We start from the raw sequence: 24,408 nt of genomic DNA on the forward strand, positions 1-24,408 counted from the left end.
TACTAGTGGCTTTAGGTATTGTATGTACTACCTCTATCTTTAAATATAACAATGACTGTACTGTAACTCTGCAACTATATATGTACTGTTCCTAAATAAATTATTATTATTATAAGAGCAAGTGTCACTGTATAATAAATGACGTTCACAGTATTATTGTTTTCCTATTCAAATTTGTGAGTTGGTCTTCAGTTTTCTGTTGAGTGGGAGGTTAATTTTAGAATAGAATTGGTGTTTTATGGGATTATTGCCTTAGTGTAAATAACAGTGGTTTCATTGCCCCTGGCAGTCTAAGGTTCGAACTTTTCATGGTGAGGAGCCTTTCTGATACATTCGGCTTGTGGTTTATGCAAGTTTGTGGTTACAATTGAGACTCGAGTTCTTCCCTATAGTGAATTGATTCGTTGAAAAACAATTTCTGATCTCAGACTACCTAGCGCTATCAGGTATTGGGCATAAATAGTCTCGACTATCCAATACTTTTGAAGTCTGGTGGTCATTTGGTCAGAGTACTGGATTTGTCAGTGATTTCATTGCTCCTGGCAGTCTAAGGTTCGAACTTTTCATGGGTGACGAGTCTTTCTCTTGTATATGATAAAATAAAAAACCCTTCTGTTTGTTATACTTTATATAATAACATATAATAACATCTGAGAGTAAGTCACAGGCTAATTAAAAGCAGAATACTGACTAACAAACTTGTACACAATGAAAAATGAGTAACAAAACCATCAGTACACACAATGATCAATGAATTCACTATGGAAAAGAAAAAAGGAAGATAATGAAAGTAGAAAATATTACCGGTGATGTGACTGCAATCATCCATGATAAGGTGACAAACAATACTGCATACAGTACTGGTCCATAATATTCATCTTGGTTGTATACTATTTACACTAAACATTACTTACTACAATGTATCCTACAACTATCCTACAGGTAAAACTGTTAACATATACTGTATTGTACATCAAGATAATATACCTCTTTTTTTTTTTTATTATTCAAGATATCATACATATATTTTCACCAAAAATATAACTTCTCTTCTCCAATACAATATTAAACTATACAAGTGACCAACATTATAATTGAGCAAGCATCACTATTGTATCGGCAAATTAATGTCATTTCTAATATATTACAAGAGCCAATTAAAAATAAAAAAACATATCTATGGTAGTCTTAAATTTCTGATGCATTCAACTTCATTACATCAGCAAGTTAAGACAATCATAGGTCATCACAGTGGGCCCTGTCTGAGCTACTAAAATTTGGACAGAAATGATCTACGCCAAATGCATTTGAGAACCATTTGTAATTAGCTACCCTGTTTGACTGAGCAATACTCAGTGGTTGTTTATAAGACAGTATCACTTGCAGAACTTGTGTTCTAGCTGTAGTATCTGAGACAATTATAATAAATCTTTAATATATTAACTCAAGACGATAGATCGTTTTTCGTGTTACAATCTCCCATGTTAAGCTAAAGCTATCAAAGCAGCAATACTTTACACTTCTGGCCTCTCCATTCAAAGTGATGTAACAAATGAGAAAATGTTGGCTCTTTAGTACATTATATATTTAGGACCTTATCAAATTGATCAACTCAACAATGCTTGCAACCTCTACTATCTTTAACCTGTAAATGCCTACTTTCAGTGTCCAAATACAAAGTTAAGTAAAATGCCACTTACTGAGAAACTTTTTTGGGTAAAGTTTTCCTGAAAATGGGTAACTTACAAATTCTCCTCTGCTGCTTAAATATCAAAATATGTTTATCTGTTAATAATGTTTTGTATTTACAACATTTATACTGTTACTACATGTTGTAGTTACTTAAATTGTCAAAAAATAATGTTTTAAATTCACAACTTTGACATGACTGATAAAATTTATATTTACAGTAGTAGGATCCCAATTTTATATGACATTGTTCTGTAAAACTCTGATTTTTACATGGCAAAATCAATAAATGTAATATTCAATTCTGTAAATTAGATTCTATAGACCTATGGATGATTTCCATCAATATGCAATATGGAATAGCACAAGTCATTAAAAAGCGTTATCACCCGTGTGGTATCCGTTGTTTTAAATGTTTTTAATATCCATGTATATTTTTCCTAGCTGTTGCTATGGCTGTTTTGTTGTGGTCTGAAAACATTAGGTTTTCTGACATTTTTATCCTAAGATTTTTGAATTGGTCACTCCTTTCTATGAGGTACTGAACATCTATTAAGGTTTGTCCTACTTCATCCTGAAGTAGGATGACATTACTGTACTATAATATAGTACTGTACTGTACTATAATTCGAATTTATGAGGAGGAGAATAACTGTATGAGGAATGTCAACTCTCTTATCAAGAACAGATTGAGGGCCTCAATCTAAGACTAAAAACAGATACAACAAGGCAGATCTCATCAAGAACTTTAAAATACTTAATAAATTGGAACATCTTAATCCAGACCACATACTGTATTTTTAAAATCCAATGAAACAAACACACGGGGAAATAGTTTCAAGCGTATCAAGCCACAGTGTAGGACGGAAAACAGATGCTTTTTCATCCAAATGGAAATAAATCCCAGGAATTGCCTACCCATCAAAGACATAAATGCCAAGACAATACTTCAGTTTAAAATCCTCACGAATAATAGGGGAACCTTTGACAACCCACTGGCTACTTAATTGTCCCTGTCTAGGCTACTAGAGATGATGGCCCAAAGGTAAATTCAGGTAACTTGGGTTGAGCTTTCATACAGTATTGAGGCTGGATTTTATCAGATTTATTGATAATACTCAAAGCTTTGTATAAACATTAATACTATATTAATAAAAAATATATAATATTAACAATGTGTACAATGGAATTTATGTTGGGTGGAGGAAGCAGGCAGCTATCCTAGGTAATTACTTCACCGGTGTTCGGGACTAGTCTGATTTGATTTTGCTTCAGTATTGCTCTTACACTTCATATTATGTTGTTCACTGTGTACCGCTTTTTGCACCAGAACAATTTATCATCTTATGAAACAAATTAAATTTGTCCAGAAAACATGCCATTTTTCCACCATAATGTTTTCAACATTATGGTACATACTGTTTCCAGGGATGCATTCCTCATGTAAAATTAGGATTCTACAATATGTATGTATGTTCTGTATATATGTTATAAATGCTGTACCTAATAACCAGAATTGCTGAACAAGCCAAATTTTCTTAAATAAAATTGTCTTTTTGAAATTTTCTCTCATGGAATGATAGTTTTTATTACAATATACATGAATAGAGTTTTTGAGTAAAGACAAACAAAAATCTGACCTAACCTAAATACAATATTAGGTTGAACTAAGTTAGAAATTCATGTTGTCAATATACTGTAATATGTTTATTTTTTAGTGACCCAAATTCAGATTTTTTGTGTTTTTTAAATACAGTATGAAAAATTGCTCTAGGTGTTAGGAAAAGCAATCCTTGCTTACTAGGCCTAGTCGTGCAGTTCTGGCTATTAGGTATGTATATGTGTGTGTGTGTGTGTATATATATATATATATATGCACAAGTATCCAGTAAGAAAATGAAACAAAAATTCCAAACATATTCTTGTTTGAACACATTATCAAGGAATACTGTATTCCTTGATAATGATGTTCAAACATAAAAATCATTCAGATTTTCCATTTCATTTTCCTAGAAGATACTTACACATAACCGAATCACATGTTTTTTTTGTGATTATTCTTGTATATACAGTACTGTATATATTATGTATATATATATATATTTAAACTGACAATTTATTAAAAATTAGAGATTGCTTGTGACATATACGATAGCAAAGAGTGGGGATAGTTTGGACAATTGGTCTCCTGAAAAGTATGGTTCTTACAACCTTTAGAATCTAGACTTGAGTCTCACCGTGTGTGTGTGTGTGTGTGTTGTTATGACATCATAGCCCACTATTTGATTTACCTGATTTTTATTTTGAACAACAACAACAAAATTCCAAAATTGACAAATATTATGCTCCCAGCATATTATTTCTACTAAAGATTGTTAAGTTTTTATTTTGTTTTTGTTTTTTGTAAATTTTGGTATACTGTGTTCATAGAATCTCACATCTAAGTTATTGGGATGGTTTACCTAAGTATATTTTGTCACAAATACAGGTATTATAGAATACAGTATTTTATACTGTATTCCTACTATACCGGTACAGTACCCTGTTGTGGTGATAGTGTTGTTGATAGGTCTACTGCTGATGAAGGTTTTGTTGTAGCATGTAGATGTCTTGTGCACAGTCCCTATATTGGCTGTATTGCAGGTGTTGGTTACGTGGTTTACAGTCTACCGCAATCAAACCCTTATCAGAAGCAGGACTAGCAGCACCATCATGACAGCAGCATGGGTGTATAATAATTTTTAAATAATTACTGTAATTCATTGTGTTGGGGGACAGGAAGCCAGAGTGGATTCATACACGTTTGGCTTTATCGAGATCTCCCCCCTCCTCTTACACCAAGGCCAAATTACTGACCCCGCCCAGGATGCAACCCCACAACAAGATCACTAACTCCTGAGTACCTACTCACTGCTAGGTGAACAAAGGCATTAGGTAAAAGGAAATGTGCCCAACCATTTCTGTCCCGCCTGGGATTCGAACCCGGAATTCTCGATTGTGCGTCAAGAATGAACCCAATTGTACTACCGGGACCCAAATATCAGGTATAAAATACTGTGCAATAACTGTGACAAAGTATATGTCAGTTGGAGAAACGTCCCAAAACTCAAATGCGACGATTTAATAAGGTAAGTGTGCCTCCAGTTTGACCAGACCACACACTAGAAGGTGAAGGGACGACAACATTTCGATCCGTCCTGGACCATTCGCAAGACGATTGTGGTCAATCGACTTGAGAATGGTCCACGACGGACTAAAAAGTCATCGTCCCTTCACCTTCTAGTGTGTGGTCTGGTCAAACTACTTCAGCCACATTATTGTGACCCATCGCCTTGTCTCCAGTGTCAATATCACCAATAAGTGTCACTGATGATATTTGTCAATATCACCAATGATACGCTTGTCTCACACACACAGGAATCACAAGCAACATCTCATGAACTTCATGTATACTAAACTTATCATAAAGAATGAAAACATTATGAGACAATTTTTAAGAGTCTGCAGCCATCAAACACTACATCATCGAACAGACGAAGGAAATTTTACACTGCTACCCCTCTTGCTAAATTAATATTTCGTAAATAAAAATATTAACACATAATTGCTCATATTTTTCATCTTCACCTTACAAAGCCTCATTCCAACTGACCTTTCACCTACCCCACCTTATCCTTTCATAAGCACTAGCTTTGTGTATTTCTAAGATTTGATAAATTTATAGTTTTTAGGATCAATATAATGTGTGTAATTGTCATTTTTATGTCATTTTTAAATAAAATATATTCCTTAAATTTTAATTCGTATTTTGGGGAGAGTAAGCCCGTAATTAGGCTTACTGAAGTTCCCATAGATAAACAATACTAACCTCCTCCAGGATGCAACCCACAACAGTTGCTGAACTCCCAGATACCTATTTACTACTAGGTAAACAGAGGCATCAGGTGAAAGGCAGTCCCTGGTGGTGCAGTGGTAACACACACTCACCTTGCACTTCATGAGCGATTTGGCCCAGGTTTGTATCCTGGCCGGGAAAGATTGACTAGGCGCCAATCCTTAACTGTACACTTCTGTTTACTGAGCAGTGATTGTGTACCTGGTTGTTACACGGTTGGCAGATTTTATTCTAGGGAAACCACTGTATTGGGTAAGGCTTACCACAAGCTAAGGGATGGTTATCTTGAGATGATTTCGGGGCTTTAGTGTTCCCGCGGCCTGGTCCTCGACCAGGCCTCCATCCCCAGGAAGTAGCCCGTGACAGCTGACTAACACCCAGGTACCTATTTTACTGCTAGGTAACGGGGCATAGGGTGAAAGAAACTTTGCCCATTGTTTCTCGCCGGCGCCCGGGATCGAACCCGGGACCACAGGATCACAAGTCCAGCAGTGCTGTCCGCTCGGCCGACCGGCTCCCTGGATGGGAAAGCTTTCAAACTGGCATCACCAGTCATCCATTCCTGTACCCATATGTGTAGAAAAAAAAAAGGTAAACGTGCCCAGCCATTTCTATTCCACCTGCGGATCGAACCCGAGATACTTGAGTGTGAGTCAAGGACGTAGACCTCTGTACTACGGGACCCCTAACAACTCGCTTAGACTTTAGTAATCCCTTGTGTTATTGGAGACTGAATTGGGTGTGAATTATTATTCCCCCACATCCCATAAAACAGGCCTTTGGACAGTTTACATTTGGTAATGTAGCCCTTAAATTGTGCAACTATTCAAAAGTATTACATTATATTAAGGTGTACCTGTCTAAAAATAGTTAACAAATCAAATTGGAAAAAATGATGTATAGTGCTTGGAGTACTGTAAGGGTTAAAAATGTTTGTACATGAATATTTTTCCAAAGCTCATCTGAACCATCATCACTCTTCCCTACTGTAGGACATGTCAGTGATTAGTGTAAAATATTTATTTTTAATGTGGATCTATCAGTTAATTTTTAATGGCCAGAGGTCATAACCAAGGCATACTAGAGAATATTTGAACTGGTGTATATAACTAATAGATCCATATAAACAGTATCAAAAATGTTTCTAAACTTGATGACATCTCATTTGATAAAATATAACTTGTTTCCTGACACAGCAGTGGCATATTGTGCTGTAAATTTGCTTTAATAATACATCAATTTATGCTAGCCTGAAAACACCGTCAACTCACAAAGAGTAAACTTTACTAAATCTTCATTCAAGTCTCTAATGAATTATGCAATTAAACACTATAGCTTGCTCTGGACCTAATTTATTAATCCAAGATCAAGGATAAATGAATTAGTTTGTGTTACTCTACCCTAAAACTCAAACTTGCTAATGCAAACAGGGCCTAGTGAGCAAAGCCCGTCCTGAGTGAGTTTCATGCACGCTAGTCAGCTCGAGTCCTTGCACGTCTTCGTACTTGCTCAGACGACTTCTCAGAGAATCCACCTCCGTCACCATTTTCTCCATTTGAATTCTCAGTGCTAAGTTCTGAGGGGAAAATATAAAAATGGTTATGCAAAATGCAATTTGAACACCTTATGAAGCTGGCACATTCTATGAATGAACATATTCATTGGACACCAATGTTAAAAATATACCTTTTAATATAATGGTATGAAAGGAGGGGAAGGAAGAGGGGAGGGCAAAAACAAGAGGCAAAGGGGTGAAGACAGGAAGGGGAGGGGTTGATAAGAGGGGAAGAGGAGGAAGGGGGAAGAAGAGGGAAAAGGTGGAAGGGGAGCAAGAAGACTGAAGGGAAGCAAGAAGAGGGGAGGGGAGGAAAAAGGGGGAGGGAGAGAGGAAGGGGCGTGGAAATAAGTGGAGAGAGGGAAGAGGGTAACAGAAAGAAGAGGGGAGAGGAGGGGTGAAAAATGAAAAGGGGAGGAAGAAGCGAGCAGGGGGAGGCAAAAGAGGGGGGGAGGGTGGATGAAGAACAAGAGAAAAAGAAACAGGTGGAGGAGGAATGAATGTGGGAAGAGGGGAGGAAGGATGAGAAAAGGAAAGAAGGAAGATGGTACAAGATGAAGGAGTAAAACTATAAAAGGGCAGGAGGAGAGAAGTGAGGAAAGAGGGAGAGGAGAAGGAAGGTGGAATGGAAGAAGGAAAGAGCAGATGAAGAGGGTCAAGAAAAAAATAAGGAAAGATGATTAGAAGAAATATAAGAAAGAAGGAAGGCTATAAGAGAAGTATGAGCATGAAGAGCGAGAGAGAAGGGATAGGGGTATGAAGGCAGGCGGGTATGGGGGTACGAAGGCAGGAAGGGATGGGGGTATGAAGGCAGGAAGGAATGGGGGGTATGAAGGCAGGAGGGGAGAGGAAAAGATATATTTACACTTGATTTAGAATCAATGCCAGTCTGCACTATCCAGCCGAACCTTAGATTATCCGGATTGCTATCCAGATATGACGAAGTTTTGGTAGAAAAATATCCGGATGCGATTTTGACCGGATAACCCAAATATTTGGTTTAGCTGAATTTGGATGACTGCATACGATATATGCTGTGTTAGTATGAATAAATATAGTGTGTGTGTGTGTATATATTTACACACATATATCTGTACATACATATATTTTTAAAGTTGAACACCACTATTGTCATATCAATAAAACATGCTTGCATGGAAAACTAAATAAAGTGAGAAACAATGAAAATAAATCAACAAAGTTATTCCTGTGCGGCACCTCACCTCGCTTTACTGAAAAACGCAACATCTCTGGGCCCACTACAGCTAAACCACGATAGGTAGGAACTTTTTTCTTGGATTTTTGTGTTTCCTGGATGCTAATAAACAATGATAAAAGATTTTGTTTTTCAGAACAATTTTTTTTCTTGTGCATGACAGACAATGGTACAAAAATAGTCTGCATAGGTTAAGAGGTTACTATACTGAACTGTAATAACAACTTTGAACAATGCGACTCCACTTGAATGGCTCAATTCGTGTTAAGACATGGTCCATTGTATTGGGAAATCCAGTGCAAACACTTAGCATTTTTCCTTTTTGCAATACTGTACTGTTATTATGATCTTGCATTGTAAAAATTTTGTCAGTCTACATATTTTAGGCACCAAATTTTTCTACATGACACTGTTCAACAGGACATAACCCAACTCACCAGAATAGTCTATGTTTTCTGTTGATGTACTGAGTTCCCAATCGGATAAGATCTGTTCCAGTCCACCCAGAGATCTGTAAAATCGGAGTTAGTTCTAACGGAGTCCCTCTGTCCAATATTTGGACTCAGGCTTAAACCTAGAGCATGTTAAGCAAGTTGAGCCAATTATACAAAAATATTTGGCATTTTAGAATGAGACTGGCTTGCTCCTTCTAGATAGTAACACTCTTATGGGTGTGTTAGGTATGATTAGGTTATGTGACAATTAGGTTAGATGTAGTACTGTATAGCAAATGATTAATTTCGACTTGGAGTGAATTTAAAATGAAAAAATGTGTTAGTGGTGATATCTTTGGGTGTCTACTGATATTTGGTGCTGCAACTTAGTGTATATTGTATATAATTCCACAGCATAGAAAAAAAAATATTGATAAAGATGTTATCAATTAATAACTGCTTAGAATATTCACAGAAATTATATTGTTATGTAATACTTTTCTACCACACACAATCATTTCCAAACATTTACAAGAAAAGCAGATAACAATACATAGCCACCTTATGTATTCTGCTGCCATCCTTACCTTACGAACTTGTTGTGTCCTGACTACAAATTATAATGAATGTTAACTACTGTATATACTGGTGACCGCTATTGTGTGTACTGTCCTGTCAGGGTATTACAAAAAAATGTATAGGTGACCTTTGTGTGTACAGTAGTACAGTTGGATTAGTTTTCAACTCACATTTGGGAATCGTGGGTTCGAATTCCGTGAAGGACAGCAATGGTTGGGCATGTTTCCTATCAACTAATGCTTCTGTTCACCTAGCAGTAAATAGGCACCTAGGAGTTAGTCAGCGTGTTGTGGGGTAGCATCCTGGGGAAGGTCAGTCGTTCAACCTTGGGGATCCTCAATATAATTTACAATTTGATCTTTCTTTTATAACCATAATACATATATTTGGATATATTATAGAACAATGTCTCATCTTTCAAATATGCCATAAGTTTTGTAATAAACCTTATATAATTATTTTTAAAGTCTACTCTATAAAGAAAGCTAACAAATAACATTAAACAGTTGTGTATTCATTAATTCCTGCCCGAAACGCTTTGCGTAATAGTGGCTTCAGGCATTGTATGTACTAGCTCTTTCTATAAATCTATCAATTTTTGTAAAATCTCTTGTATGTATGTACCTTACCTGAATAAACATTTATTTATTATTATTTATTATTTATTTAATTGATCAGAAGCATTTAAGTTGAGCACCTGTATACACAAAATTCGGTACAACGCAGGGTGTGGGATACATGTGTGTGCCACCACCACAGTTAGTGTATCATGAGGAAAAAAAAAAGTTGTATGGAATTAAGCAGTTGTACAAGGTTATAAAATAAAAAGAAAATCATACCATGGAGATCGATCCACTCATGCCATGTTCACCAAAGAGGTGAGAGTGATGCTGGGGGCAATAGGGGACAGGAGTGATGGAAGAGCAGAGGGTTAAGTTTGCAAATAAGAGTATTAAGCAAAGAAGAGGCAAGGGGCTGTGTGTGTAGCTTGAAGTGCAAGTCAGCAGACATGACCTAGGCATGTCCCTACGTATGATCGACAATTGTCGATTTTGTATACCACATTGCCTTTAACTTTAGTAGACAATCTTAAAATGTGCATTTTCTTCCTATTGGAAGATGTTGTACATGCTTTTATGGCAGTATGTTTACTCACAGAAAGAGTGACCCTGCCCAATAAACTCCCCTCTCTGACCAAAATTTAACAACTAATTTTGTAATCTGCATTTTTCATGAGTCAACAAGAACAAAATCCTAACCATAAGTGTGGAGTAGTTGTGGAATATTAGACTGCCTCATACATAGCCAGTCTCTTCTTCAATGATTCCATCACTGCCTGAGCCTTCTGCAGTTCTGCAGTCAGGGCATTATTCTGCGCGGAAGAAAAGTACACGTCAATAAACTAACACACAAAAGATACCACTTGAAGCACCACTTGAAGAAACCACTTGAAGCACCACTCATAATCTACCAGCAATGGCTGGAATATGTGGTGCCTGCATTTACTGTTATGCAGAATGATGATATATTCATTCCGTAAGACAGCTTTTTTTAACTTGTACTAATTAGTGGATTATTAGTGGTTTTATTAAATATATCTATTTTCTGCAGTAACTAATTAACCACTGTATCATGTTCTTCTGTAGATTTTCAAAATGAAATTATTATTATTTATTTATTTATTTTCTTATAAATCTAATGCATTTTCACCCTCTCAAACCTTTCCTGTCATGGGCTGCATATCAAATATTTAAGAAAGCTTTGTGTATTCTATTCTATGATTCAATTCTATAATAAAAAATTCTATTTGTAATAATCATATAGGTCCTAATCATGATATGTTCTAAATTTTATAATCGAAGTTAAATAAATTCAGAGACAATAATTAATTTTAGGTAACGCTTTGCATACATTAACTATGCCAACATTGAAAATATACAATATGAATGGCACTTCTATCTAAAAAAAAACAATTTATCACAAACATATGTCAATAAAATAATTCATGTCTTCCAATAAATATAGGCTACGATAACTATTTGAACTTATTAGCATTTAAATACTCTGTGTGTGCAAGACTGAGTTTCCCACTGTAAACCCACTACTGATCTACATGTACTGTACACTATAATGATCTTCGTTACCTTTAGAGTGGCCTGAAATGCTTTACATCTCAAGAGGATTTGCATAAAATCTATTCTATTTTAACACATTATCTATTCACAGTAATTATAATTTCCTTCATTTTTATCATTTTTGCAAAAAATTCAGCATCATTATAATTATCATTATTATTACTGAAAAAATCAGTAGGAGCCATGACGAGGATTGGATCCTGCACACTGGGTACTTCCAAGCACACGCCTTAGACCACAAGGTGGTGGTGGAGGCCAAGACCGTCAGTAGTTTCAAAGCGTTATATGACAAAGAGTGCTGGGAAGACGGGACACCACGAGCGTAGCTCTCATCCTGTAACTGCACTTAGGTAATTACACTTAGGTAATTACAACACCATGACATGGTCAAAAGCAATGCACAGCCAGAGTACAAGGGGTAAGGGGCCATGTGCAAAACCCTGACTGGGCTTAAGTGGAAGCCTCAGAACACCTAGAGGATTCAGTTGAATCCCAGATTGTATTGCTCTTGAGCATGTCGTGGTGTAGCAGTTTAAGGCATGTGCGTGGGAGCACTGTACCCAGTTTGTAGTTTCAAATCCTCGTCATAGCTCGGACTGATTTTCTCACAGGTACAAATATGTTAGTGTAATTTCTTTGTGCATTATTATTACAGTATTAGTATTCTGTCAATATAAATTTATATTATTAGGCTTTACCGTAAATATTGTCATCAGTTATTCCAAACAAAAACACTAAACATTCAAGTCTACATCTTAAATACTGTACTGTAAATTATATACTGTACTGCCAAAATACACCTTCCATAGTAAAGTAGAAATTAGGCAAATGAGAATAAAATATATAATTTAGAGAAGTTTCAGATAAATACAAGCTTACCTTTTGTATGTGTTAAGTGGTTAAATATAATATACAATTAGTACTTACCAATTATGTTTACTACTTAAACATGTCCATTATATATTGTATGAATCATATACAGTGACACCTCGGCTTACGAATGCCCCTCTTTACATATTTTTCGGGTTACAAGCCCAATTTCTTCATAAAATTTGAATCGGGTTACGAGCTTTGCCTTGAGTTACATAGTTTGTTGATACGCATATGGGCGACTGAGCACGTGGTTCCCGGTGGCAGTCAATCTAGTGTCGATCACGCTTGAATTCTTTGTAAATAATTTCATAGTTTTCTGGTTTTTGGGGGGTTTTGAACATAAAGGTAATTATTATATATCATGCCATAGGTCCCAAGAAAGTCAGTGGTAAGATTCAACCTAAGAAAACACATGTGAGGATGACCATAGAGGAAAACAAGAGATCATTCGTAAATATGAAAATGGTAAATGGATTGTTGAACTAGCTAGGCAGTACAACAAATCTTCAGGGAAGGAGGAGGCAGTATTCTCAAGTCGACAATCGACTTGAGAATGGTCCAGGACAGACTGAAACATCGTCGTCCCTTCACCTTCTAGTGTGTGGTCTGGTCAACATACTTTAGCCACGTTATTGTGACTCATCACCTGCAAATTGTCAGTAACATCTTGAGGTTATCTTGAGATGATTTCGGGGCTTTTAGTGTCCCCGCGGCCCGGTCCTTGACCAGGCCTCCACCCCCAGGAAGCAGTCCGTGACAGCTGACTAACACCCAGGTACCTATTTTACTGCTAGGTAACAGAGGCATAGGGTGAAAGAAACTCTGCCCATTGTTTCTCGCTGGCGCCTGGGATCGAACCCAGGACCACAGGATCACAAGTCCCGCGTGCTGTCCGCTCGGCCGACCGGCTCCCAATGGTCAAGCATGGTCGAAAGCCTAAAACGGTTTCATAACATGTTAGCAGGGGGAGTGGGGGTCACATAAGAAAATTGCTTACCTCTTTCTCTAGGAAGTTAGCCCGCATAGCAATTTGATTCTCCTTGAGCCTTCGCGCATCTCGAGAACGTTTGGCAGCCATATTATTCTTCCGACGTCGTGCCCAATATTTGTCATCCTTCAATTCATGTGGAACAAACTGTAATACAGTACATATATGGCACTCAACAATCTTGTCATATACAGCTACTGTAATTGAAATAAGTACTAGTACATGTCACATATTCTTTAGTTCTGAGTTGACTGAGTGTTGGAATGGTTTGAAAGTTGCATTGCAATCTCTTTATAAATTAAACAAATACTGTACAATACAGTATACCAAATTTTTGTAAATTTAACTGATTCATGATTGTCTTTAAAAATACAAAAAATTTATGGAAATAATGTGTACAGTAGATATAACATAAAAGGAGCTTCCAAAGCCTTGAATATTAATCTGATTAATATAAACTGATCCACGAAACAATTGTGGTAAAATACTTATTTAAATTATCTAACAATCTAAATCATTTAATTATTGATTGTAAATTTGTAACAATCTAATTCCTGAGTGGGATATAAATGATTGGGCACATTGACCTTCACCTAATGCTTATATTCACCTAGCAGTAAAACTAGGTATCCAAGAATTAGGCAACTGTTGCGGGGTTGCATATGGAGAAGGGCAGTAGCTTGACACTGGAAGGCCCTTGAAACAAGCCAAGAGTATATACTGTATATAAACAGGATTAATATACCCAACAAAACATCTTATTATAATTATACAATATACTGTATATTCATTTTTCTTGGGAACAAGTAACCTGTGAATATTCACTACAGTATATACATGAGGCTTATAGCAAGGTCTAAACCCCCCTCCCCAGGTCAAACTGGGGAAAGGGTTATTACCCCAGGATACATTGGGTACAGGACACAGTTGTATCCTTCCCAGGATACAACCCCCACACAACAGCTGCCAAACTCCCAGGTACCTATTTACTGCTAGGTGAATAGAGGCATTTAGTAATGGGAAATGAAACATGCTCAACCATTTCTGCCCCACGCGGGATTTGAATCTGAGATTACCGATTGTGAGTCAAGAATGAACCCAACTATACTACCAAACTGCATATACTGTATGAAAAGACTGTAATTATCTAAGTGTAATTACAGGATGAGAGCTAGGTTTGTGGTATCCCGTCTTCTCTACAGTCTGTCACATAGTTTGAATTCTTCCATTGGTGTTGACATGAATTACATTCTCATTAAATTTAATCTATTCATCTTACTTTGTTCACAGGAGATAAATTTGTAGGAGGACATTGTATATGGCAGCCAGGGGCGGGGCTGGGGAAAGTTATGTGTGAGTGGGTGGGGTGGCTGTGGCAGCAGGGGGGGGGGGGGGGGAGTTATGTGTGAGTGGAGTGGCTGTGAATGAGTAGGGGCTGTTAGTGGGTGGTAATCTGTGAATGGGTGGAAGGCTGTGAATGGGTGGGGGGCTGTGAATTATTGTGGGCTGTAAATGAGTGGGAGCTGTGAATCAGTAGGGGGAGATTGTGAATGGCTGGAGGTGGGGCTGTAAATTTGTGGAAAGGAACTGTGAATGAGTAGGGGCTGTGAATGGGATGAGGGGCTGTGAATGGGATGAGGGGCTGTAAATGAGTAAGGATGTGAATGTGGGGAGGGGGGGGGGGGAAGGTGCTGTAAATGGAGAGTTTGTGAATCCGGGAGGTTGTGAATCGGAAGGGCTGTGAATAGGTGGCTCTGTTTATGACACTGTAAGGAAGCAAAGTGTAGTTACAGAACGAGAGCTACGCTCGTGGTGTCCCGTCTTCCCAATACTATGTCATGAGTTTTGAAACTACAGTACTGACAATTTTGGCATCCACCACATCACTTAAGTTGTTTGAACTGTGGACCATTCTGTTTGCAAAAGTGAACTTTCTAATGTTTTCTTGGTGGCTTTGTTTCCTTACTTGGAATCTACATCCCTCTTGTTCTTGAAGTTGCAGTTTTCAAGAATTCTTCTTTGTTAATTTTGTCGATTCCTGTTACAATTTTCTACATAGTGATCATATCACCTCTTTTTCTTTTATCTTCTAGCTTTGGTATATTTAGCAATTCTAGCCTCTCCTCGTAGATCTTGCTTTTCAGTTCCGGAAGCCATTTAGTTGTACATCTTTGCACCTTTTCCAGTACTGTACTGTATGCTGATATGCTTCTTGACATATGGGCACCATACAACTGCTGCATATTCCAATTTTAGCCTCATAAAGGTTGTGAATAATTTATTTAATATTTTGCCATCTATATAATTAAAAGCAATCCTTAAGTTAGAAAGTGTAGAATTGGCTCATCGCACAAAATTCTTTACGTAGTCCTCAGGTGACAGTTTTCCATCCAGAACTACCCCTCGATCTCTCTCTTTATCAGAATTCTTTAAAGCCTTTTCACCTAACTTGTAAGCTGTGTGGCTTATTTTCTCCAATTCCACATATTCCATAACGTGGCATTTATTTACATTAAATTCCATTTGCGCCATACACTTACTCTTTACAGGTCACCTTGAAGGCATGACAATTGTCTAAGTCTCTTATCTTTCCCCAGTAGCTTAGCATCATTAGCAAACATTTTAATATAATTCTGTATTCCTTCTGGTAGCTCATTCATTGGTAGGCAAGCGGTGTGGGAAGGAATGTTTGGAGAGCTGTGTATGGGAGTTGTGTGAGTATTGTACCTATTACAAAATAGGATCTGAAACTCAAGTTGTATCCATTTATCAAGTTTATTCCTAACATTTTCTATTTTTTTTATTACATGAACACATTCTGCAATGTTAGTCATGTACCCTTCAGAAGTGTTAAAAAAAATGTTCCTGTAATTATTGCACCCCTACTTCTTAACTTTCTAGATTGTGCACATTCTACCATACCTCCTGTTGTGAGGAATTATGATGTTGATAAGAGATTATGATGCATCTCTCTCATCTCCATTTCAGGAAATACAATATGGATGATTTCAAGAATTTCCAATAATTTAGGTATTTTATTAAATGAATTTGGGTCATGGAAAAGAAACCTTTTCTGCATATTTTGCAGTTCAACAAATTAGCCAGCTTTAAATAGAGCAGTTAATATGCAAAGGTATTCCAACCTTGAGATAATTATTGTCTTAAAAAAGAAGCTGTGAGAAGCAGAAGTGACCTACTCCAAACCCATGTTGACTAGGACTATTGTCACTGTGTTTGTGTGTGGTATATATTCCTTAGGTGTCAGTGTGTGTCTTTTGGTAAAACTCCATCAATATGTAGCAACCTTACTAAACATTGTAAATCCTGCTTAATACATACCTGTTTGCGACTCTTCTTGATCATGGGCTGAGGTTTGAGCTCCTCCTCCGAGAAGCATCGAGTTCGTGGGTCAAAGTCCTGTCCAGGTACTGTAGCAAGGGCTAAATCATTAGGAGATATGTTGAAGTCAATGCAGGGCACGAATTTATCGTTACCAGGTGGTGGCTGGGCCGTGGCTCCAGAAACATTGTTGAGGACATGGGCATCATCCTTAGTATTCAGTCTTACAGACACTATCTCTCTCCCCTGACTTGCTCGAGTCTTGTCTGTAACCACAGAAAATGGCACTGTTCAACTCTGAGCTCCCCCTTCTCAGATTACAATACAGCCTATCTCTTGTCTTTTTCCTATATGCTTATAAAACATATGAACACCTATCATAGACTTAATACCAAATGCAGTTCTCATTCAAGGTATTAATCAAATGATAACCAAACCACACACCAGAAGATGAAGAAACGACAACATTTCGGTCCAGGAAGGACAGAAACCTCATCGTTTCTTCATCCACGTTGTTGTGATTCATCGGCTGCATATTAATGAATTCTTAATAGAGGGAACTACAGCCCTTTACAAGCAGAACTTTAACTTAACAAGAGATTAGGCACAAATAGAGATGCGTTACCTTTTTAAGGAAGTTTAGATTAATAAATTGCCAAAATTGACTCCACGTATTTTGAGCCTTCAAATACTGACTTCATGTTTTGTAACGAGGAAATGGATATACAGGTACTGTACAATTTGAAAGTGCATTATTGTTAATATTTTATTTTACTTTATTTACCATGAAAATTGCATTGGCAACCTGTCTTCAGGTGCGAGGAGATTCTCATTTGTAATCAGACCATCTGAAGTGGAAGCCAAGAGTTGATGAGCAAGTCAGGGAAGTCCAGGTCATCCCTCACCCTTTAAGCATTCACACACACATGAATGCAAGTATTTTATGTTACTGAGCCTACCTTGCTCACAGGCCATTCTAACTCAAAGCAGGAGTTGTAGTCACGCACACTACCCCTTGCTCCTTGCTGCACCTTCACATTACAAACAACCCAAAACATGTCACAATTTGTTATCAGGGTATGTTTAAACATTGTGACGAGGAAGAGGTGAAGAGGGAGGGGTGGAGTGGAAGGGAAACGGTGACGAGAGAGAAAAAAGAAACTAGAGCAGTGGGGGTGGGTAGATCATGAGTTAGCAAGACCCTGAGCCATGTGCAACCACCCCACACAGTATCTAAGCTACTTCGTCAACACTAAATATAACTTGCTAAGCAAGCCTTCAACTGGTTCTATAAGGGACCCAACCAGCTGAAGGGCGAGAGAACGCTAGGTTAAAGGGAGTATTGGTGTGAATATGGTAAATAAGGGTGTTCAAGAAGCAGGTACATAAAGTAATAAGATGTTCAATGAACAGGTGAAAAAAGAGGCAAGGAATTCAAGAACGAATAGAAGAGATGAGTCGAGAAGTTCAAGGTGTTCAAGGATTAGGTAGGCAAATAGATAAGATTCAGGGACAGGTAGATAAAGAGATTAGGAAGAACACAGCAGAATAACATAGCTGACTGTACAAGATGGATGAAGGGATGGAGCAGTGAAAGGATCGAGACAATTGACTGATGGTTCATACGTGTCAACTATATAAGTCATTTTGGACCTGATGGGGCAGTTAAAACATCACTGGAGGTGAAGGAACATCTAAATGGCTGTAGTGATTCAGAGATTTAGGCATTGTATGTACTAGCTCTATCTATAAATTCATCAATATTTGTATCACCCCTTGTATGTATGTACTTTACCTAAATAAACATTTGAATTTTTTAATTTTTTTAATTTGAGATTAGATTATTCAGGCAGAACATGAAAAATAAGCTACTTATAAATGTGTGTGGTGTTGGCTAACTTAGGAGGCTTGCTGTGGGGATCTTAAAAGTATTGTTCACTTGCAGATTAAGAACAGACAGTGGAACTGAAGGCTTTGTCAAATAGAAAAGCAGTTAAGAAAAAGAAAGGCATAAGTTAATATAGACGTAGCAGAACAAAACATTCAAGATGAGTGGAGAGCTTGAGGCATGGATCAATCTTGCAGGAGGGACAAGGCAACTGAAAACTGAGGGTAAGTAAAGCCATAGGTCGACTCCCAACGCAAAGCAAATCAAGGAAGTTGTGAAGTTAGGACATCTGAGGGACGGTGATAACTTTTGTCGAATTGGTTATCCATGCTGTACACTGTTTTGTTATCCTAAAACTATCCTTAGCTAGAGTGATTTTATACATTCATATAATTTAGTCTGACATGCATTTGCCAATGTATATCTTCTGCTTAAATGCTGCCGAGTACAAATGTTTCTGAACCTTAGTGATACCTAGCTGCCTATCATAGAGAGAGAGGCATTTCTCTACAACAGATCTTGTAGGTCTAACTTTTCCCTTGCAAACAATTGTCCAAGTTGTGCAGCAACTATCATTCTTAAACATTCAAAAACAATTTATTAAAAATTTTAGTTGCTTGATCTGCAAGTCACATTTATATTTATTAATTAACATTATGTTGTTGAATATGACCGAAAAAGTAAGATTAATAATTCTAACACGAATTTTTTCAATATTTCTTATTCGTGTTAGAATTATTAATCTTACTTTTTCGGTCATATTCAACAACATATGTTTACAAGAAAGACTGCTACCAAAATATACTAATGATTAACATTACTGTATCTTTACAATAAATCCAAAGAAAATAATGAACTGGCAAAATCTTGCGATGAAAAAATTTAACTTACGATAACATTCATGAACACATTTTAGAAAAATAATTTGTAATCCATTCGTCCAATAAAATCTATTCCACTAAAATTAATATGCAAATATTATAGATAAAATAATTACCTATAAAACTAACATTAATACTGTAGCAGTATACATATGTGTATTATTATTCAGGGTCATACATGCTATATTTCCACTTCCAATTTGGGTTTTCAGACACTGTATATCATGCAAAATACACATACTGTATAGCAATATATAATCCATATGTAAAAATAAATACTAAATGCTATATATGGAGAAGACCTTTTTGAGCCTAATGAACTTCAGACAAGTTTATATCTAATATGAAGCGACAAAATACCAGTACTTGTACAATAATTGCAATAATGTATCACTACCTCCATAAATAAGATATTGCATCATTGCACACATTACATTTTTTGATTGTATTGGTTCTTTGAGTTCTTCAGTTAGTATTTCTTATTGCTTATTAATTGCAAATCTTGCAAACTTTTATACATTGCTGACAGTAATGTTTTATGACTCAATGAAAATAAACTATTGCAGTAACTTTATTAATATGCAGCTCTTGAACATTTAAAAATATATATGGTAGTTAAAAAATTATTACTGTATGACCAAGTCTATTTCATGTTCAAGATTGACTGTTTTGCCTTGTAATTCCAGTGCAAATTTTGTGTTGGCTCCAAGACTTGCCTGAAACGCTATGCGTGTTAGTGGCATTGCAAGATTGTTCTACTTAAATGACCGACATATCCACTTTCACAACCCATTTTACCTTTGTGTATATAAATAAATACAGTAAATATATAATAAAAGACCCTATAGTTAAATCACCTCTCTGCATCTTGCATAAACAAGGAAAAAATAATTGCTTTAGGAAGCAATTGCATTGTTATTCAATCATACAACACTGTCAATAAACTATTTATTCAGATCTTTAATAAATACTGTATGTACCGATGTATATTTCTTAAGGATTTCTACTGTAGTTCATATGTACTAATCAGAATTGTACCAGAGCACACTACCTTTCAGAATTGTATTTAACAAAACTATCAATTGGACCTTTACCTCTCAGAGTTGCGCCAATCAGAACTTTATCTACCAGAATTGTACTGTTGTAATCAGAATTGTTCTTATCAGAACTGTACATATAAGTCCTGCACTGCTGAGAACTATATCTATCATAACTGTATCTATTAGAACTGTCCCTTTACTATATCTGTGGGTTATCAGAACTGTGTCCATCAGAACTATACCTCTCATAACACCACCTATCAGAACTGTACCAATCAAAACACCACCTATCAGAGTGGTACCTACCAAACCAATACCTATTAGAATTGCACCCAAATAGTCACAGTCAGAGGTGAGCTGGAGTAATGTTACACATGGGGTTCCCCCAAGGCTTGAATCTGGGACCACTACTGTTCCTAAGTTATGTTAACGATGTGCCCGAAATGCTATGCGTGTTAGTGGCCTTGCAAGAATGCAAAAACATCAATGCTATGCACTCTCATAAACCCAATGTACCTTCTTATATATAAGAGTATAAATAAATGAATAAATAAATGAGCTACACGAGGGAGTGAGCTTGTACTTGTCACTGTTTGCTGATGAGGCAAAGATAATAAGAAATGTAAAAACAGAGGAGGACTGCAGAATGTTACAGGAGGATCTTGACAAATTCCAGGAATGGGAAAGCAAATGGATGCAGGAGTTCAATCCCAATAAGTGTAAGGTAATGAGATTGGGGAAAGTAGAAAGAAGACTAGAAGGTGCCTACACCATAAATGAAAAGCAACTACAGGAATGAGAGAAAGGACAAGAGTTGGGAGTGGATGTAATTTCAACACTAACACCAGAGGCACACACAGGCAGGGTGACATGGGATGCTGGCAAGCAATAGAACATTGTATCAGTACTCTTTCAAGGCAATCTACACAGCTTTAATTAGACCAATACTGGGATATGCAGCTCTGGCCTGGAAGCCACACTTTGTGAAACAAAACTATAATTGAAAAAATGCAAAGGTCTGTGACTAGATTAGCTCCAGAGCTAAGCGAGTTAATTTATGAGGATAGGTTGAAGAAACTGGACCTCACAACCCTGGAGAACAGAAGAAACATAGGAGAGAGGATCACAACATATAAGATACTGCAGGGAACAGACAAGGCAGACGAGATAGCTTCTTTAAATTGAGAGACAGCAAGAGAAGGCAGAAATGGAAGCTGGAAACACAAATAAGTTGAAGAAATGTAAGTAAATATTCATATCCCATATGAGTGGTCAACAAGCAGAATGCATTAAAAGTTGTGGAAGCCACCTCCATCCACAACTTTAAGAACAAGATTCAACAAAGAATTTTATCATTACAATAGCTAATTTTAAACTGTAATGTAACATGTACAACATGACTAGTAAGCAGGGCATAGAGCTAGACCTCACTTGTCCATAATCACTGATAGGTAAGCACTGTACCTATTACAACTGTACCTATCAAACCAATATCTATCAGAAGAGTACCCATCAGAACTGTAATTATCAGAAAACACAAGTGCTGATCTCAACAATGCACTTGAGTGACTCATTATACCTATTATATTTTATCCATTTTAAGTCTCTAGCACATCTTTGGCTCACAACTAAGGATCAAAGGTTCAATCCATAGATGGGACTGTGACAGTTTACACATTTCCTTTCACCTAATTCCTTTGCCCACCTAGCAGTAAATAGGTACCCAGGAGTTAAACAACTATTGTGGGTTGCATCCTGGATCAGTAATTAGTCCAAGGGAGGATCTCAATAAACTTATGACAGGCTTCCTGTTCCCAACAATGGGAAACCTTAAGGTGATGTTGACCAGACCACACACTAGAAGGTGAAGGGACGACGACGTTTCGGTCCATCTTGGACCATTCAAGTCGATTGTGACTAGATTGTGACACAGTCGACTTGAGAATGGTCCAGGATAGACCAAAACATCGTCGTCCCTTCACCTTCTAGTGTGTGGTCTGGTCAACATACAGTACTTCAGCTACATTATTGTGACTCATCGCCTGCTTAAGGTAATATAATCATCACAAAACAGACGTAATGTTAAGAATATGAGCTGACTTCATACTAAATATTTACAAAGTTAACATATAAATACCCTTACATACCTAGTTTAGAAACTGCAATGGATGTTCTTCGATATAAAATACACATGGCTCAAATATTTTCAGCCTACATGTTAACCCAATACAGAAGTACCCAAGCTATCCTAAATTAGCTTGGATCATCTGACCTCACATGATTGTCTTGTTTTATGCACTTCTGTGCCTGCTCATTCCATTATTGTAGGTTAAGGCTCGTGCTGTCAAGCAGTACTGACATATGGTAATGACCAATACTGTATTACTGTACTAGGTGGGTCCCATTAAAATCCACCTCCTCTCACCTATCCAATCAATTTTTGAAACCTATTCAATTGTTTGTTTCAATAACGTTAGTCAGTAGCCCAATCCACTCGCACACAACCCTATTCCCAAACGAGTACAGTACCTACCCATATCTCTTCTAAAATAGAAATTGATCCAGCTTGTTTCCAGTGTTGCAGGTTCAGGCCTGTTCTAAAAAGTTTCAGAACCCTGTTTATACAGTATAATCTTTGTTCATACCCCTAATCCACTTGAAAAACTTGATCATATCCCCTTCCCCCTCGTTCTGTTTCTTTAGTGAATGCAGACTGAGACTTCGAACTACTGAATCTTCTTTGGAACTGTCTCCAATATCAGGTATCAGTCTTGTTATTCTTTTCGGTACTTCTCTCAAGAGACTCTTCTCTCAAGAGACACCTTATTGCAGAATGTTAATTATGTAGTATGATGACCAGAACTGCACTATGTAATATAAGTTGAGCTTCACCAGTGCTAGACATAGCTGAAGGATGACATTTATGTTTTTGTTGTTGATGCTTATTATATACTGTATCTTGGCACCCCTGTTAGCTTCATTTCAAGCATTGATGCATTGCTGTCTCGTCCTGAGGTCACTGCTAACCATGACTCCTAAGTTTCTCTTACAATTTGATCTACCTATGAGTGCTTTATTGATATGGAATATTTTCCCCCAGGTTAATAAATTTGCATTAAATAACATTAAACTGCATTTGACAATTTTCTGCCCAGCAGTGGAATATGCTTATTCATTTTGTCTCCTGTGCTACTCTGATATTTTATATGACATTTGTTGCTATAAATTTTAGCAAATTATATTTATTTCTTGTTCCAGTTTGACAAAGTACTTGTAAAATGTTATTTCAGAGTATTTAAATGCTTGGATTACGTGCTATGATTCTTCCACTTATATTAATATATATCCCAGTTTAAAAGACTATTTATTTTCCAGGCTGTGTTATATTTTGTTCTTTTTATTATTATAATTATTATTATTATTATTATTATGACAGTATACAGTACAGTACAGTATATATTAAATTTCCATGTTGTGTATTATTACCTTTCTACATTCAAATAGGAATATGTGGTAAGATAGTCCATGAAAACATGTTCTGAGCTTGGAATCTCACTTATAAGTATTATTAATTAACTAGCAATTAGAAATGGAAATCTTCCCTATCTGAGTACTGCTGTAACATTCTGAATTCATGGAGGTAACATCTTCAGATATATTGATTGGGGTTCACTTAGGAGAAATTATCGGCATAGTATTGCCGAGAATTGGAGACATATAGGTAACACTCACAGACATCAGGTACAACAGATTCTGCAGAGCTCCCATCCTGGCAGCTTAGGCAGCTTTCATCGGATTGCGAGTAGGATCACCTATTGGACAGTTGTAGGGCTAGTTAATGTCACTAGAGCAGTAGGGGAGGGGGGGAGGTAAAAATGATACTACATGATCTGATA

At 36.9% G+C, this 24,408-nt stretch overlaps 1 protein-coding gene across 6 annotated transcripts in view; it reads right to left on the reverse strand.

The window, feature by feature from the left end:
* Window positions 1–610: 610 nt before the first annotated feature.
* LOC123767346 (hepatic leukemia factor) overlaps window positions 611–24,408 on the reverse strand; it is a 95,215-nt gene continuing 71,417 nt past the window's right edge. For 3 of the 6 annotated variants that reach the window (XM_045756967.2, XM_045756966.2, XM_045756963.2), the window contains exons 4-6: window positions 16,704–16,969; window positions 13,374–13,511; window positions 611–7,160 (exon numbers count right to left, since the gene is read on the reverse strand). In XM_045756967.2, coding sequence (XP_045612923.1) covers window positions 7,002–7,160; window positions 13,374–13,511; window positions 16,704–16,969 — 563 coding nt within the window. In that variant the 3' untranslated portion in view covers window positions 611–7,001. Of the gene's footprint in view, window positions 7,161–8,792; window positions 8,867–10,627; window positions 10,741–13,373; window positions 13,512–16,703; window positions 16,970–24,408 lie in introns of all 6 variants that reach the window. The other 3 variants (XR_006773949.2, XM_045756964.2, XM_045756965.2) reach the window with 3 other exon arrangements.

Source organism: Procambarus clarkii, chromosome 74 (assembly GCF_040958095.1).
Source record: "Procambarus clarkii isolate CNS0578487 chromosome 74, FALCON_Pclarkii_2.0, whole genome shotgun sequence".
In the NCBI taxonomy this organism is placed as follows: domain Eukaryota; kingdom Metazoa; phylum Arthropoda; class Malacostraca; order Decapoda; family Cambaridae; genus Procambarus; species Procambarus clarkii.